Source organism: Perissodus microlepis, chromosome 14 (genome assembly GCF_051167445.1).
Source record: "Perissodus microlepis isolate ML-2025 ecotype Zambia chromosome 14, ASM5116744v1, whole genome shotgun sequence".
NCBI lineage: Eukaryota > Metazoa > Chordata > Actinopteri > Cichliformes > Cichlidae > Perissodus > Perissodus microlepis.
In genome coordinates this window covers 16,111,771-16,124,353 of record NC_140474.1, presented here as the reverse complement: position 1 = coordinate 16,124,353, position 12,583 = coordinate 16,111,771, and the positions used below count along the sequence as shown (strand labels likewise).

General features: G+C 41.3%; 2 protein-coding genes across 3 annotated transcripts in view; both read right to left on the bottom strand.

Moving 5' to 3' along the window:
* Positions 1-1,891: 1,891 nt before the first annotated feature.
* cux1b (cut-like homeobox 1b) lies at positions 1,892-6,110 on the bottom strand. Its single transcript, XM_084950134.1, has 10 exons — positions 5,996-6,110; positions 5,322-5,330; positions 5,014-5,217; positions 3,142-3,254; positions 2,910-3,026; positions 2,678-2,761; positions 2,372-2,428; positions 2,204-2,284; positions 2,044-2,108; positions 1,892-1,940 (listed from the first exon to the last, which is right to left on the bottom strand). The coding sequence occupies exons 1-10, from the start codon at positions 6,108-6,110 to the stop codon at positions 1,892-1,894; spliced, it is 894 nt and encodes a 297-aa protein (XP_084806260.1).
* cux1a (cut-like homeobox 1a) overlaps positions 5,467-12,583 on the bottom strand; it is a 57,917-nt gene continuing 50,800 nt past the window's right edge. For both annotated transcript variants that reach the window (XM_084949909.1, XM_084949910.1), the window contains 2 exons: positions 11,972-12,236; positions 5,467-11,570 (listed from right to left, as the gene is read on the bottom strand). In XM_084949909.1, coding sequence (XP_084806035.1) covers positions 11,063-11,570; positions 11,972-12,236 — 773 coding nt within the window. In that variant the 3' untranslated portion in view covers positions 5,467-11,062. The remainder of the gene's footprint in view (positions 11,571-11,971; positions 12,237-12,583) is intronic.

Genomic DNA, 12,583 nt, shown 5'->3' with positions numbered 1-12,583 from the left:
CTTGAAATTACAACTCGGGGTTCAGTATGTTGCTCAGGGATAATTTGGGCAATCAGACTGGAGCAGCCAGGAATCGAAACACCAACCTTCAGATTAGTTGATGCGCTACAGCCACCCCGACGTGGTAGGTAGGTGAATATAGTTACATGTAAGATACAGTGTTAGTCCTTTTAATACTAAGGAAATGATCAGTGTCAGGCCTAAGCTTGTTCATTTCTGCTTTAGAATACATTTACTTATCTTTACACTCAGAAAAAAATCCTAAGAGAGATCTGGACACTGATGTTTTTGGCAGTGGAACAATTTTCTGCTGGTATTTGATTCTCTGGGTTGTGTCCAGCTACAGGAGACACAATGCATTTGGCACTGGAGCAAAAATAAACTATAGTCCTATCTAGTGCAACAGATAGTGAGAGAACATTGACACATTAGAGAAAGTACAGCCTGCTCAGGAAGTTCATCCTGTCTCGGCAGCTGCAGCTGCAGATACAGATACGAGTCTACGCAGCTCCGACTGAGCACATCCATCACGCTCTGGTCAGGTTCAAACTCCAAAGAGGACAGAGACAGACAGCTGACATGCAAGTCTGCAGGAAAGCGTCCACCTGCCCACTGTTGACTTGAGTTTGAAGGCACTACCTGCTCCAATGTCTCCCTTTTATAGAGCACTGCAGGTCTACGCTACAAGACAGCCAACAGTTTTTACCCCTCTTGCCATCACTCAGACAAAGCAGCAAAAATTACAAAAACTATTACTTCTAAGGAAGGAAACCACCATACAAGTCAGTATTACACGGCACATAAGCAAACTTAAGCTTGATTTTGAGTTCTGTGTAAAATCTAGGTCCGAACTTGCTACGTAACCAGAGAGCTTTTAGCCAGAGGTTTCTTCCTGTCAAAAGGCAGTTTTTCCTTCCCACTGTCCCACTTCTCCTTTCTCTGGATTATTATAGAGTCTTTACTCTACAACATAAAGCAGGCAACTGTTAATGTGATTTAAGGTTATATAAATAAAACTGAATCGATTTGTATGTATGTTATCTTCGGCCATCTCACACACCACAAGATGAAGATAAAATGAGACTACAAAAGAAATTGCTGTATAGTCTTTATTGTAATAGATGTGCAATGACAGAAAGGGAGAAGAAAGCAGGTAAACATGCACAATGACGTTGAGTATTAGGATCACAGACTCAGTAACCTTTAGTCTATTACTGCATCACTCAGCCGAGGAGAAAACTGTCTCCTAATAACAAACAACAGTAACAAACCATTAAAACTAGTACCTACCAATCACTTATTACTCCCATTAATTATTCGAAATGGAGCAAAAAGGAATGAAAAAAATCTTAACTACTGTATGTGTTGTTCCTCCACCAGGATCTGCTCAAAACTCCTTCTATATAACTTCAAGCTGTGCTTTTACAGTAAACCCAACAATCAAACTTAATGTTAATGTCTTAATGTTAACCCCACCAACCTAAACTTACATCTTCAGTTCCAGTTAAACCAGTTAAACACACCGCACAAACAAAAAAAAAAGAATAAGGAGTATCGTGGTCCCTTCAGTCCAGAAAGGTAAAGAACTTCATTAAACCTGCTTTAAATAGCACATGTCTCATATATACTGTTAATGATTGATTTTCAGTATTGTATTATCTAATAAACGTCAGATTATGGTTTTGTATATCACCCGCAACTTACCAATCATCAAGTAATCAAGCAACCCTTTAATTTACAGTTCACAGCCCTAAACTGCCCCCTAGTGGTGAAATTAGCTACTGCAGGAAGAATAAAGGAGCTTTAATAAAGGTAAACTTCTCTAAGGAACATGCATGCTGCTCAGTTTTGATGTCACTGATGCCATGTCATGATGTCACCGTGGGTCGGCTTAAAGGTTTGGGTCGTTCTCATGGAAACGGTGGATGTGGTCAGCGTACCTGAGACAAACAGCGAAGCACTCGTAAGGGTCAAATAAAACATCGCATTTATCTGCTGCATTATGTGACGAGCTTCTGAGTCAGCTGCAGGAGGCACACTCACTTTTTCGCACAGAAAGCTGAGCAGTCTCTGCCAATGCTCTCGCTCCAAGCGGTCTTATACAGCACCTGAAAATAATCACAGGTGACAGGTGAGTCCTGTTCCTCTGGAGCTGCAGATGTACCTACCGGAGGAGGCCACGCGGTACTGAAAGCAAACCTACCAAGAAGACCAAACAGTGCAGGAAGAGAGTGTAGAAGAAAGCAATGGTCCTGGCCATCTTGTTGGAGAGAATCACACGTCCCTGAGAGACGCAAACAACCGGAGCGTGAGATGAGAAGTTCACACGGACACACAGAAGACGCGTCTGATGTTTGATTCAGATTCTTACCAGGCCCAGAGTTGCTTTATCCCAGGGGCTGAGGCTGAGGTATCGGCGCTGACGCTCCTGAAAACACACCGCACAGAACTATGACGACATCTCCCGGCAGCACGTGTCAATATAAAATCTAGAGTTGATTTATTTTATGATTAAACAACTGTTTGTGGAATATTAATCCATGTTCTTCTTCACGTGTTTATACATCACTCTGCATTTAGTCATTATTTATTATCACTATCTCATAAAACAAAGAAACCCCTCTAAGAAATGACAGCGTTTAACATTTTTATTTGATCTCAAGTGTGTGACTTTCACCCTCTTGCTGAAGGAAGCAAACGGATCCAGTCTTTCCTCGTACTGGGAGGAGTAACGCATCACGGTGTCGTCGCTGCCTCCAGCCTGCAGCAGGGAGGAAGCACAAGAGGGAGGGGAGACCGATCCAAATGAACCACTAAGCATTCATCAGCCACTGAAACACCCAAACTAGGTTTATTTTGTGCCAGCAAACCAAACTGGACATCAGAAACAAAGAATCTCTCAGACATACTCTGCCTGGGTAGCTCTGCAGAAATTTGATTTTCTCATAGAGTTTGATGTTGTCCGCTCTTAGGCTGTCCAGTTCATTCTGCAGGGCCTGCATGGTCTGCTGCATGGAGCGACTCTCCTACAGGCATCAGAGGGAACAAAGGGAAGAGGAATTAGCCCTCCAGGGAAAGAGACACATGAATATACGTGTGTGTGTGTGTGTGTGTGTGCACGCATATGTGTGTGTGACTCACAGCTTCCAGCTCCTGGTTGCGAGAGCGGAACCTCTCCCTTTGGCTGGAGATGATGGAGAGCAGCGAGTCCATCTGGCCCTGAGGAAGCTCAGGCTGGGCGCTCACACCTGAACCTGCAGATAAAGCAGCACTTACATGCCGGGAATCTTTTCCTCTATTTGCATGGCTAACGTTTCAGATCAGACAGAGGCGAGCGAGGTTTATTTGATGCGATAAATAAGATAGACAGCGCTCAACTCACCAGACCCTCAGGTTTTAACTGGCACACGAAAGAAAAGCACTTGAATGCCTCTAATCAGGTGAGAATCCAAAAAACAGACAAACCCCCTGCGGAGCATCCTTCAGCACATTTATCTGACTTCAATTAGAGAAGCTATGCTAAAGACAGACTTCAGTATCAAAGCTGGGCGAATAATTCGGTTTACGAGGCGTGCCAGCGGTAGGCTTAGAAGGGAAAAACATTAAACTAATAATTTGTCATTTTTTGACATGTAGAATAGAAATTTAAGGCAACAGATGAGCCAGTGCCAACAGGCATGTGAATGCAGATTTACCATCAGTGATCTGTAACGACTCTTTTCTTAATTTGGAGTCTTCTTCACTTTTTCTCCGCTCTGCTCATGGTTTTGAAATGTGATAATTGACTCCAATAACACTGAACATTGAATATTATCTCTCCATCCTTTGCTTTATCTGTGCGTTAATGAAAGCAGAGGTAACATTAGCATTAAAATGTGTTTGAAAAATAAATGTAAGGTGTCATAAAAAGGCGAAAGTGCCTGCTGGCTGCGAAATTTGCAAACAGGAAACATTAAGTGTTGTTTTTTTTTTCTCGGGTGGCTGTAATTTTTATGCACTTCCACATCTCGTCTACCGTGAGCTGCGTTGTCAGGCAGAAAGCTGTTGTAACATCAGAGAAGCGGTTCATTCACACGCATGAAAAATGTGCGCAGCTTTCTATTTGACTTTTAAGGATTCAACTATACATTTATGTGACGTTGTGATATATAAGTGTTTTGTAGCGTGCATGTCAGCCGCCTTCTACTACAGCTTATTACAGTTTTATTACACAGGTGTTGTGAGGATTATGAAAAGCTCCTTGGCTGCAAATAACCCTGGAAATATACAAATTACATTATTAGACCACCATCCACTGTAAGGTTTATGCCACTGCTGCCCTATATTAACTGTACTGTAATGACCAAAATCTTTTTTTTATGTTTCATGTTTTTTATGGTTAATCAAAATAATATTTTTAATGCTAAAACAGTTTTTTTTTTCTCCATAAATTTAATTTTATTTCCAATCATTTCAATTTTCAAATTAGTTTTACAAAAAAGATGAAAAAACAAACAAACAGTAAACCACATATTATCATTATTATTATCATAATTTAATTTAGATGCAGTCATTTATTTGCTTATTTCTCAGAAAAGTCCTATTTGGGTATAAAACCATGAATTCAGTCTGTTGTTTGCCAAATAAGTCATCTCATTTTTAGTTTCTGACCATTTCTACAATCTCTATATTTATTGGGGGTTTTAATGGTCTAATAAATGTGGTTTTTTGATTTTATGGTAAATGGTAAAGTTGTTTCACAGTGACTCTTTATTTTGAGCATTTCTGCACAAAACATTTGCAATATTTTTTTGGTGCAAATTAATATTTTTTTTAGTTTTTTAAATCCTTTGTCCTTTCCAACGATTTCTAAACAGTTTGATATTGTCACCACTTTGATCATAAATTAAACTGCGGGGCCACTTTATGGCTAAAGGTGACGTTTCGTTTTGGGATGACGTGAGGAATCCGAATAACAAACACACACATCATGATCAAACATCATCAACTTTCCATTTCATCCCGGCGACCTACCGATAAAGGTCGCAGAGGCCTCTTTGATCGGCTCGGGGATGTTGCCCATGTTGCTGACCTCTGACCCGTCTGCATCGGGGCGCGGCAGGGAGGACATGGCTTGGACGGTGCTCAGGTCGTGCTCCAGCTTCAGGATCAGCTCCTTCTGCTCGGCGCTGGTACGCACCGCGGCTGCAAACTCCACCTGCAGCTCAGAGTAACGTCCTGAAGACAGACAACAACTTTAAGACCATCTCTGATTCCAAAAACGTCCTAACTGTAGACTTTAAAAAAAAATTTATAATAAAACATAACCCAACATAACTCACCTGTAGCTGCTGAAAAAAGGCAGAAGCAGTCCAAAACATCTGTGAAAGCCCTTTTCTTTGTCTCTAACAAGCTCAACTGATCTCTTTCTCTGAGAATACTTCTTTTACAGAGTGAACGCGGAGCAGAAAAACAGCCACAGCACACTTTTAGTATTTGTATAAAAGAGATTTACTTCAATTATCACACCTAGGGTGCATGTGAATAATAATGATGATGAATCAAATGTCAATCATAACAAATACATTGTGAACATTTCATACAGTGATATTGCTTTTCAATGTTGTAGAAGGGACTGTTTTACAGTGCTGAGAACAAACAACATGATACGTTTAGTAAATAGAAAGATAAAGAAACAATGATACATGAGGAAAAACAAACCAAAGGGAGGGAGACCGTGAAGGAGTTAAAAAGCATCTCAGGAGTGACGGAAGTGCGGAGGGGGACGGGGAAGGAGAGAGGGGGGAGGAAACTACTTTCAAAAAACATCTTGACCATCCCTTTACAGTCATGCATCCTTTTGTACTACAACACACACGTACGCGCACGCACACACTCATTAAAAAAATAAGCAGTGGGAGAAAGTGATGAGAATTATTACTTTCACGTTGTTGATGACATGTTGGGGGGGAGGGGAAAAAAAAAATCAAAGAAAAAAAAGAACAATACTCTGAACTTGCTAAAGCCTCAACAAGCATCTTAAAGCTTTCCAAAAGGGGAGGGAAGAGGTTAGGGTGGGGGTAGATGGGGAGGAGGTTGGGGGTGGGTGGGTGAAGATCTCCCCAGGTCATTTTGGTTGTCAGACTACACTGTGGTTTAAGCTATGGGTGAACTGAAGCGACGACACTAGCAATGTACAGGGGTAAAAAAAAAAAATTCAACATTTTAAAAAGTCAGCGACCTTTTTCCAACAGAAGAGGATAACTAACGTCACTATTTGGCTTTTTGCTTCCTCTTTTTTTTTTTTTTTTTTTTTGTTTGTTTAAATCTTAAGTCTTGTACTGAATGAAATGTTTTTTATCCCGGAGCCGATCTCCGAGGCTTAAGCGTGAAAGACGACGGGGAAATGGTTTTAAGACTTAAAACAATAACAAAAGCCATGTGAGTAAAGTTAAAAGGGGGTTAAGGGAGGGAGGGAGGGAGGGTTTAAAACATGAGTGTATTGTGCTGTATTATGTGTGTATGTATTACTGAGTGTGCTATGCATACAGCACCGCTGATTCAGAAAGTGTTTCCTTACAAAAACCCACTTCATAAGATATATTTTAAAAGTATTACAAAAAACATCTGAGGTCTCTCTCTCTCTCTTACTTTTTTTTTCTTCTTTTTTTCTCCTGAATATGGTGACCAGTGCTGCTGTTCGGGCTTCCATTACAACTAAAAACATGTCAAATGAACAACCACTACTTCAACAGATCATACAGTAAAGCTTTACGACTTCAGAAAACATGATATGATATACAGCATCTGTTACACCTTTACAATGTTATTCAACAGTGTATAGAATCATCTGATTTAAATTTGTAGAAAAATATCTGTGGATCATGGAAAAGTCCTGAATCGTCCCTTCTCTCCTCCTGCCTTCAAAACAAAAGCATACCGTGACAATAGTGAATCAATAGCTACTCCATCGACCGTATTTACATGTCTCTCTCTTTTTTTTTTTTCTCCAAATAACCATCAGAATTGGCACGTGTCATTATCAATACCTGTAGTGCCGTTTATCAATGTCACAGCAAACCTGACACAAACAGAAAAATACAAAAAAATGCCCTATGAATAAATTCAGTGTTATTACAGTGTATGCCGTTTCTGCATGCTTCCTCCTTCATTCAATGCTCTGGCCTTTTTCGCTGCTAGTCAGTTTATATACAACGTAAGTAATGCATTGTGGGGAAAAAATAACAAACAAACAAACAAAAAAATTCGTTTGTTTTCTCCTGCTTCACTGCACTCCCAGCAATTTATTTATATATATATATATATATATATATATAACCCTCTCCGGAGAGCTGATGGAAGTCGAGTTTAAAGTACCGTGAGAAACAAATTTCAGGTCAGGACGCGAGATGCATCGCGACCGAATCGGGTGGAATCCTCTACATCTAATGACATCACTAGTTTGGTGCCCTGCTTGGCAGTTAAAGGCACAAATCTGATGATCTCACACGGTTCGGGTGAGCGGATGGATCAGGCTATTACAAAAAAAAAAGAAAATAATTACTGATGGGTTAAGTGCTCATACTTTACAGTAGCTATTCATCACCATAAAACAAACACACTGTGGCTGTCCAGTCCAAGCGGTCCCAACAGAAGGCAGTATCACTATTCAGCGCGCAGCAGGGGACAGATGTCTCACATCAGTCGACGGCAGGGAGAGCCGACGTTTGGGCGATTATTTTTTAACAACTAACAGACGCTTTGGAAAGTCCGATTTAAACTTTTGACGGGCTGTCGCCTTATCTCGAGTATACGCTGAGGGGAAAGTGGGAGGCTATAAAAAAACGTTGGGATTTCTGAATAGAAAACGACACATTTGATACTCATGATATCTACACAGGACGACGGCCCGCCTGTCACACAGTCATCTCTAGTTTGAAATAAGGGTTGGCTGGACAGAAACTCAGTTTAATCACATAGAAAACATGGGTACAGCTATCTTATGATTCTTTTTTGTTGTTGTTTTTAGTGTTACAATGTGGATAAGCATCTGTGCTTGGTTTACAACCACTTTTTTTTTTTTTTTTTTTTTTTTTTTTTTAAAGACATACACTTCCCAGGATCCCGGGATCGTACTCTTGTTGTAGTGTTTACAGACCCTGTCCTAGGTAAGTCTTACAAAGATCCTAATAAGTGCTTTGTTACTAACTGCAATAGAAATTCTGCATAATCATAGGCTGGCTATCTCTGCTCGATCTGGCGTAGCACACCTGCTAGCTGGTACACTTCTCTAATCTCAATTTGGCAGATATGACCTCTTTCAAGTTAACACGCGTTCGTATGTTTAGGTAATTTCACTTGACCTATTTGACAAAGTGTATAATTTGGACCAGTTAATTAAGTTAATGTGATTAATGAGTGGGCAAGGTCTACATCTAAAGAAAGCTGCGTGCCCTGCCGAGCGGTAGTGTTGGGCTTGCCCAGGAAAAGAAAAAAAAAAGGAAGGACAAAAAAAACAACAAACAAACAAATATTATTGGAGGATAGAAAACAGGAAAACAGATATGCTATCATATATTCACTGATCTTGATATGTCCTTTGATTCTCTAGCTAGCAGTTTCTTTTTGTGTGTGTGTGAGCATAACAGTTGTGGTAAGAGCTTTTTATGCTTACGGGAGCATGAACTGTAGCAAAACACATCTTTCAAAAGCTATTGAAATGACACTAAACTTTAGGATTCATGAATATACAAACAAATGAGAACTAGTACATCTTTGTAAATATTAACCAATACTGCCGGCAGTCTATACGTCTAATAAAAATGTTACTTGCCCTCAGGAACAGTATAATCCCTTAAAAAATAGACAACTCAAATGATAAGACATTAAATGAAAAATACAGCACCTATAAATAAGCGGAATAAAAACCAAACTATAAATGCAAAATAGCAATAAAACCAAGCTACAGTAAATCATAGTATTACACTACTTTGTGAGAAGATTAATGTAATGGTAACGCATCAAACAGCTTAAAGAAGGGTGTCAGTTGTGCACTAGTAGTGTGTGCAAGATACGAAATATGACCCCACTCATTGGAAACACTGAACACTCGAGTCTCACGCACGCTTTGTGCACACGCATGTATTGACGACAGGCGTGCGTGCACATGCATCCACGCAAACTCTCACGCACGCGCACAAACACACACACACACAAACAAAGGGGAGGCAGTGGGCTGACAGGCACTGAGGGCTTGTGTGGGACAGGGAGGAGGTGATATGCCTTATAATTTGTAGTGTATACAGTAGAATTCAATGCAAAAAAGACTTACATCCCTGGATACAGGAGAGACTGGAGGAGAGTTGTAACTACTCACACCAGGGTTGGGGCGAATTCACCAGCAGAAGTTTCTGCACGCTGCAATTCATTTGCTTAAAAAAAAAAAAAATATATACCCATTTTCCATCAAGAATTTCATTATTGACAAATCGATTGATCGATCGGTCCAATTCTGAGTGAACTGACCTCAACCCCGACTTACATGCAGGCAAATAACAAATGCACACAGACACACACGTACACACACTCTTCCTGATTTGGCCTATAAAAAGATGTGTGTTTGTGAACAGAGAAAATTTTGTCGGTGGTGCGGACATACACGCACGCACGCACGCACACGCACACACACAAACACACCCACCCAGCAGGTCCAGTGCTGGGCAAAGTTGTGACGTGCACAACCGAAAACAACAAGAGACACGTATAGTATCACCATGTCAGACAGCTACAGTACTATGTGAATTCATTGTATTGTATGTCAACAATGCAACATTATTCCATTCTAAGGTTGTTTGTTTCTTTCTTTTTTTAAACAGTAACTTGTTATTCTTGTCTTTTCTGTTCTTATTTTGTACTAATTAAAAATGTTTCCTAAAATTCCCTATTTTTGTACTCTTTAGAGTCAATAGACTGTGCAATCTCTTATTGGCAACCAAATTGCAATATTTAAAAACAAAACAAAGAAAAAACAGATCATCCTTCATCCTAAAAAGAAGGGTTTAAGGAGGCAAAAAGAGGGGTCCTTCCTTCCTTCCTTCCTCTTCAGATGAGTGTGTGTATTTTGTGAGGAATTACACATCCTTCTGGCCATCACATGGCTGTCAGCAGGATAGGATATGGGACACAACAGGTCAAAGTTCATCGTTCTTACACCAGTAACCATGGCAGCTCAGCCAGCAGGCCTTCAACTACCCTCTTAAGAGTGTAGGAGTGAGATTAAAAAATGAAAACATGCTGCCATTGAGAAGAGAATACACATACACACCATTTCTTTTTTTTTTCTCTTTTTTCTGGGTGTGTATACACTCTCGCACACACACACAGGTGCACACTGACACAACCCCTAACATACAAACACACGCACACACACGCAGTGAGTGAAAAAGGCAAAGGGTTTGTAACAGTCACTCTACAGTGTGAAAAATGAGGCATCTCACTGAGTGAGGGGAGGTTTGTGGACACTTGGGAGGTGAGAAGAAGAGCGGAAAAAAATCTCCTTTAAGAAAGTGAGAGTTCTTGTAAGAGAGTTCCTGTCTCTATCTATCATCTATCAGTGTCTATCACTGTGACAGCTGCTGTGTCAGGCCTTGCCTGTGTTACTGAGTCCAGGTTTCAACCCCAGCTGTGGGTCAGACCCCAGCTCAGGACTAACCAGTCTGGTGCACCAGTGGCTGGTGATAGGGGGAGGTACAGCAGGGCCAGAGGCCAGCAGGACGGCTAAGTGCTTTTCTCAGTACAAAAACAAAACGCAGTTTTTAAAAACAAAAACAAACAAAAAAAACCAGGAGAAACAATTAAGTTCTCTTATTTTGTTCTTCTACGTATTCAGTAAATCTTCTTTTTAAGGGTTTTGCCAACCACTCTTTGTTTCTTTCCTCTTTTTGGAAAGCTTCTATGTAATAAAAATGGCTGCTGAGCTTGACTTTGGCTGTGTCCACTCTCCAACTGGAACAGAGCAGGAGGGGTCCAAGGTTAGAGGTCGTGAGGTTATGAGACGAGAAGGATGAAGGATGATCAGGGGGAGCTAGAACTCCCACTCTGAGGGATCCTCTTTGCTGGCAGCCTTCTCCAGCCTGTGGATGATGTTATTGAGATTGGCTGCTTTCTTCTTTCGCAGATTGTTGTCCCTGGGGTTCCTGGCAGGGCCAGAGGCTGGGATGTTAGTACTAGAGGCAGAGCTACTGGAGGATGCCTCTGTGAGGCTGAAAAGCCCCAGTCCACCCTGTCCACCGCTGGAGCCCGGCCCGGCCAAGCCTGTGGCGGTGCAGTCTAACTGGGCAGGGGAATTATTAGAGCCCCCTGCCTCAGACTCAGCCTCCATGTCGTGGTCTTTGCATGCTCCTCTGTGATCCTCCAAGCCAATGCCCAGAGATTGGCGTGTCTCCACTGTGCCCTCAGATTCCGTCCCATCGCAGCTGTCCCCTTCTCCTGATTTGGACCCACGGAGGGAAGGCGATCCCGCTTCGCTGCCAGGCCCTACCCCTCCAGCTGCCTGGATCTCCTCTATGAAGAGCTCTCGCCGGATACGTGACCTAAGAGGGAAACATGAGTTCAGTCACGCTACTTAAATCCTGAAATTCAATTTGCGGAATACAATACACTCTACTAATGTCAAAATATTTTCGATGAACAGGGAACAGCTTACGCATTTGGACTTTTCACTAACAGTGCAACAAAAACACAATGTGATCTGGCAGAGTCGTACACAAAGATTTAGACAATTCATTTATCCGCAGATAAAGTCAAGACGAACCCACTAATGTATTTCAATAAAACGAGGAATTTGAACAGAGGTACTATTCACAAAGACATGAGATCCTTATCATGTTAACTTCAGGTAAACTATATTTAATCCATCAGAGAGCAGCTAATAAATGCAGAACAACAGAAAGAATTTGGCAGGAGTCCATCTTTTTTTCTCCTAAATGCTGACCTGTAGTTATGGAACCAGTTGATAACAGTACTGGTCTTTAGGTTGAGCTGGGAGGCCAGCTCCTCAATGGTTTTGGGGGAGGGATAGGGCTTCTGCTGATAAGCCTTTTTCAGAGCCTCCTTCTCCTCAGGGCCCAGCACCACCCTGGGCTTCTTCAGCTGCTGCTGCCCTGGGCTCTGGGAGCCCTGCATGTACTCTGACCCCACCAAGCCTCCGTCCACAGAATGGCCATCACTCAAGGAGCTCAGCCGCCTCTTCATGTATGCTGGATGGGAAAGAGGGAGAAATGGGTCATCCAGTGAATACATTAATAAATCTACAAATGAATGGGAGTTTCAATGATAAAGCTGGCAACACCAGTAAAAACCACAGGTGCAAACTACAGTGCATAACAGAGACATTTCAATACAAGTGAAGGATTACATTTAAAAATGCATAAATAGCTGTACCACATGACATTTAAGCAGTTATATAAAATGTGCTGCATTAACATATAAAGAGAGCAGAGCAGCAGAGCTGAAGTCAGCTGGAACATAAACAGGTAAAAGATTTGTCAGCAAGGTTTGCCATTCAATAAGAAAACACTGATTGCCTTTGAATTTCCACTGTTAA

Bases quoted from the DNA above. Each gene is read 5' to 3' on its own strand.
- cux1b (XM_084950134.1), bottom strand. From the start codon at position 6,110: ATGACCTGGGGAGATCTTCACCCACCCACCCCCAACCTCCTCCCCATC. The intron at 3,027-3,141 runs GTGAGTCACACA...TGATGCCTGTAG, and splicing joins GCAACCAGGAGCTGGAAGCT to GAGAGTCGCTCCATGCAGCA. The intron at 2,429-2,677 runs GTGAAAGTCACA...GTGTGTTTTCAG, and splicing joins TTGCTTCCTTCAGCAAGAGG to GAGCGTCAGCGCCGATACCT.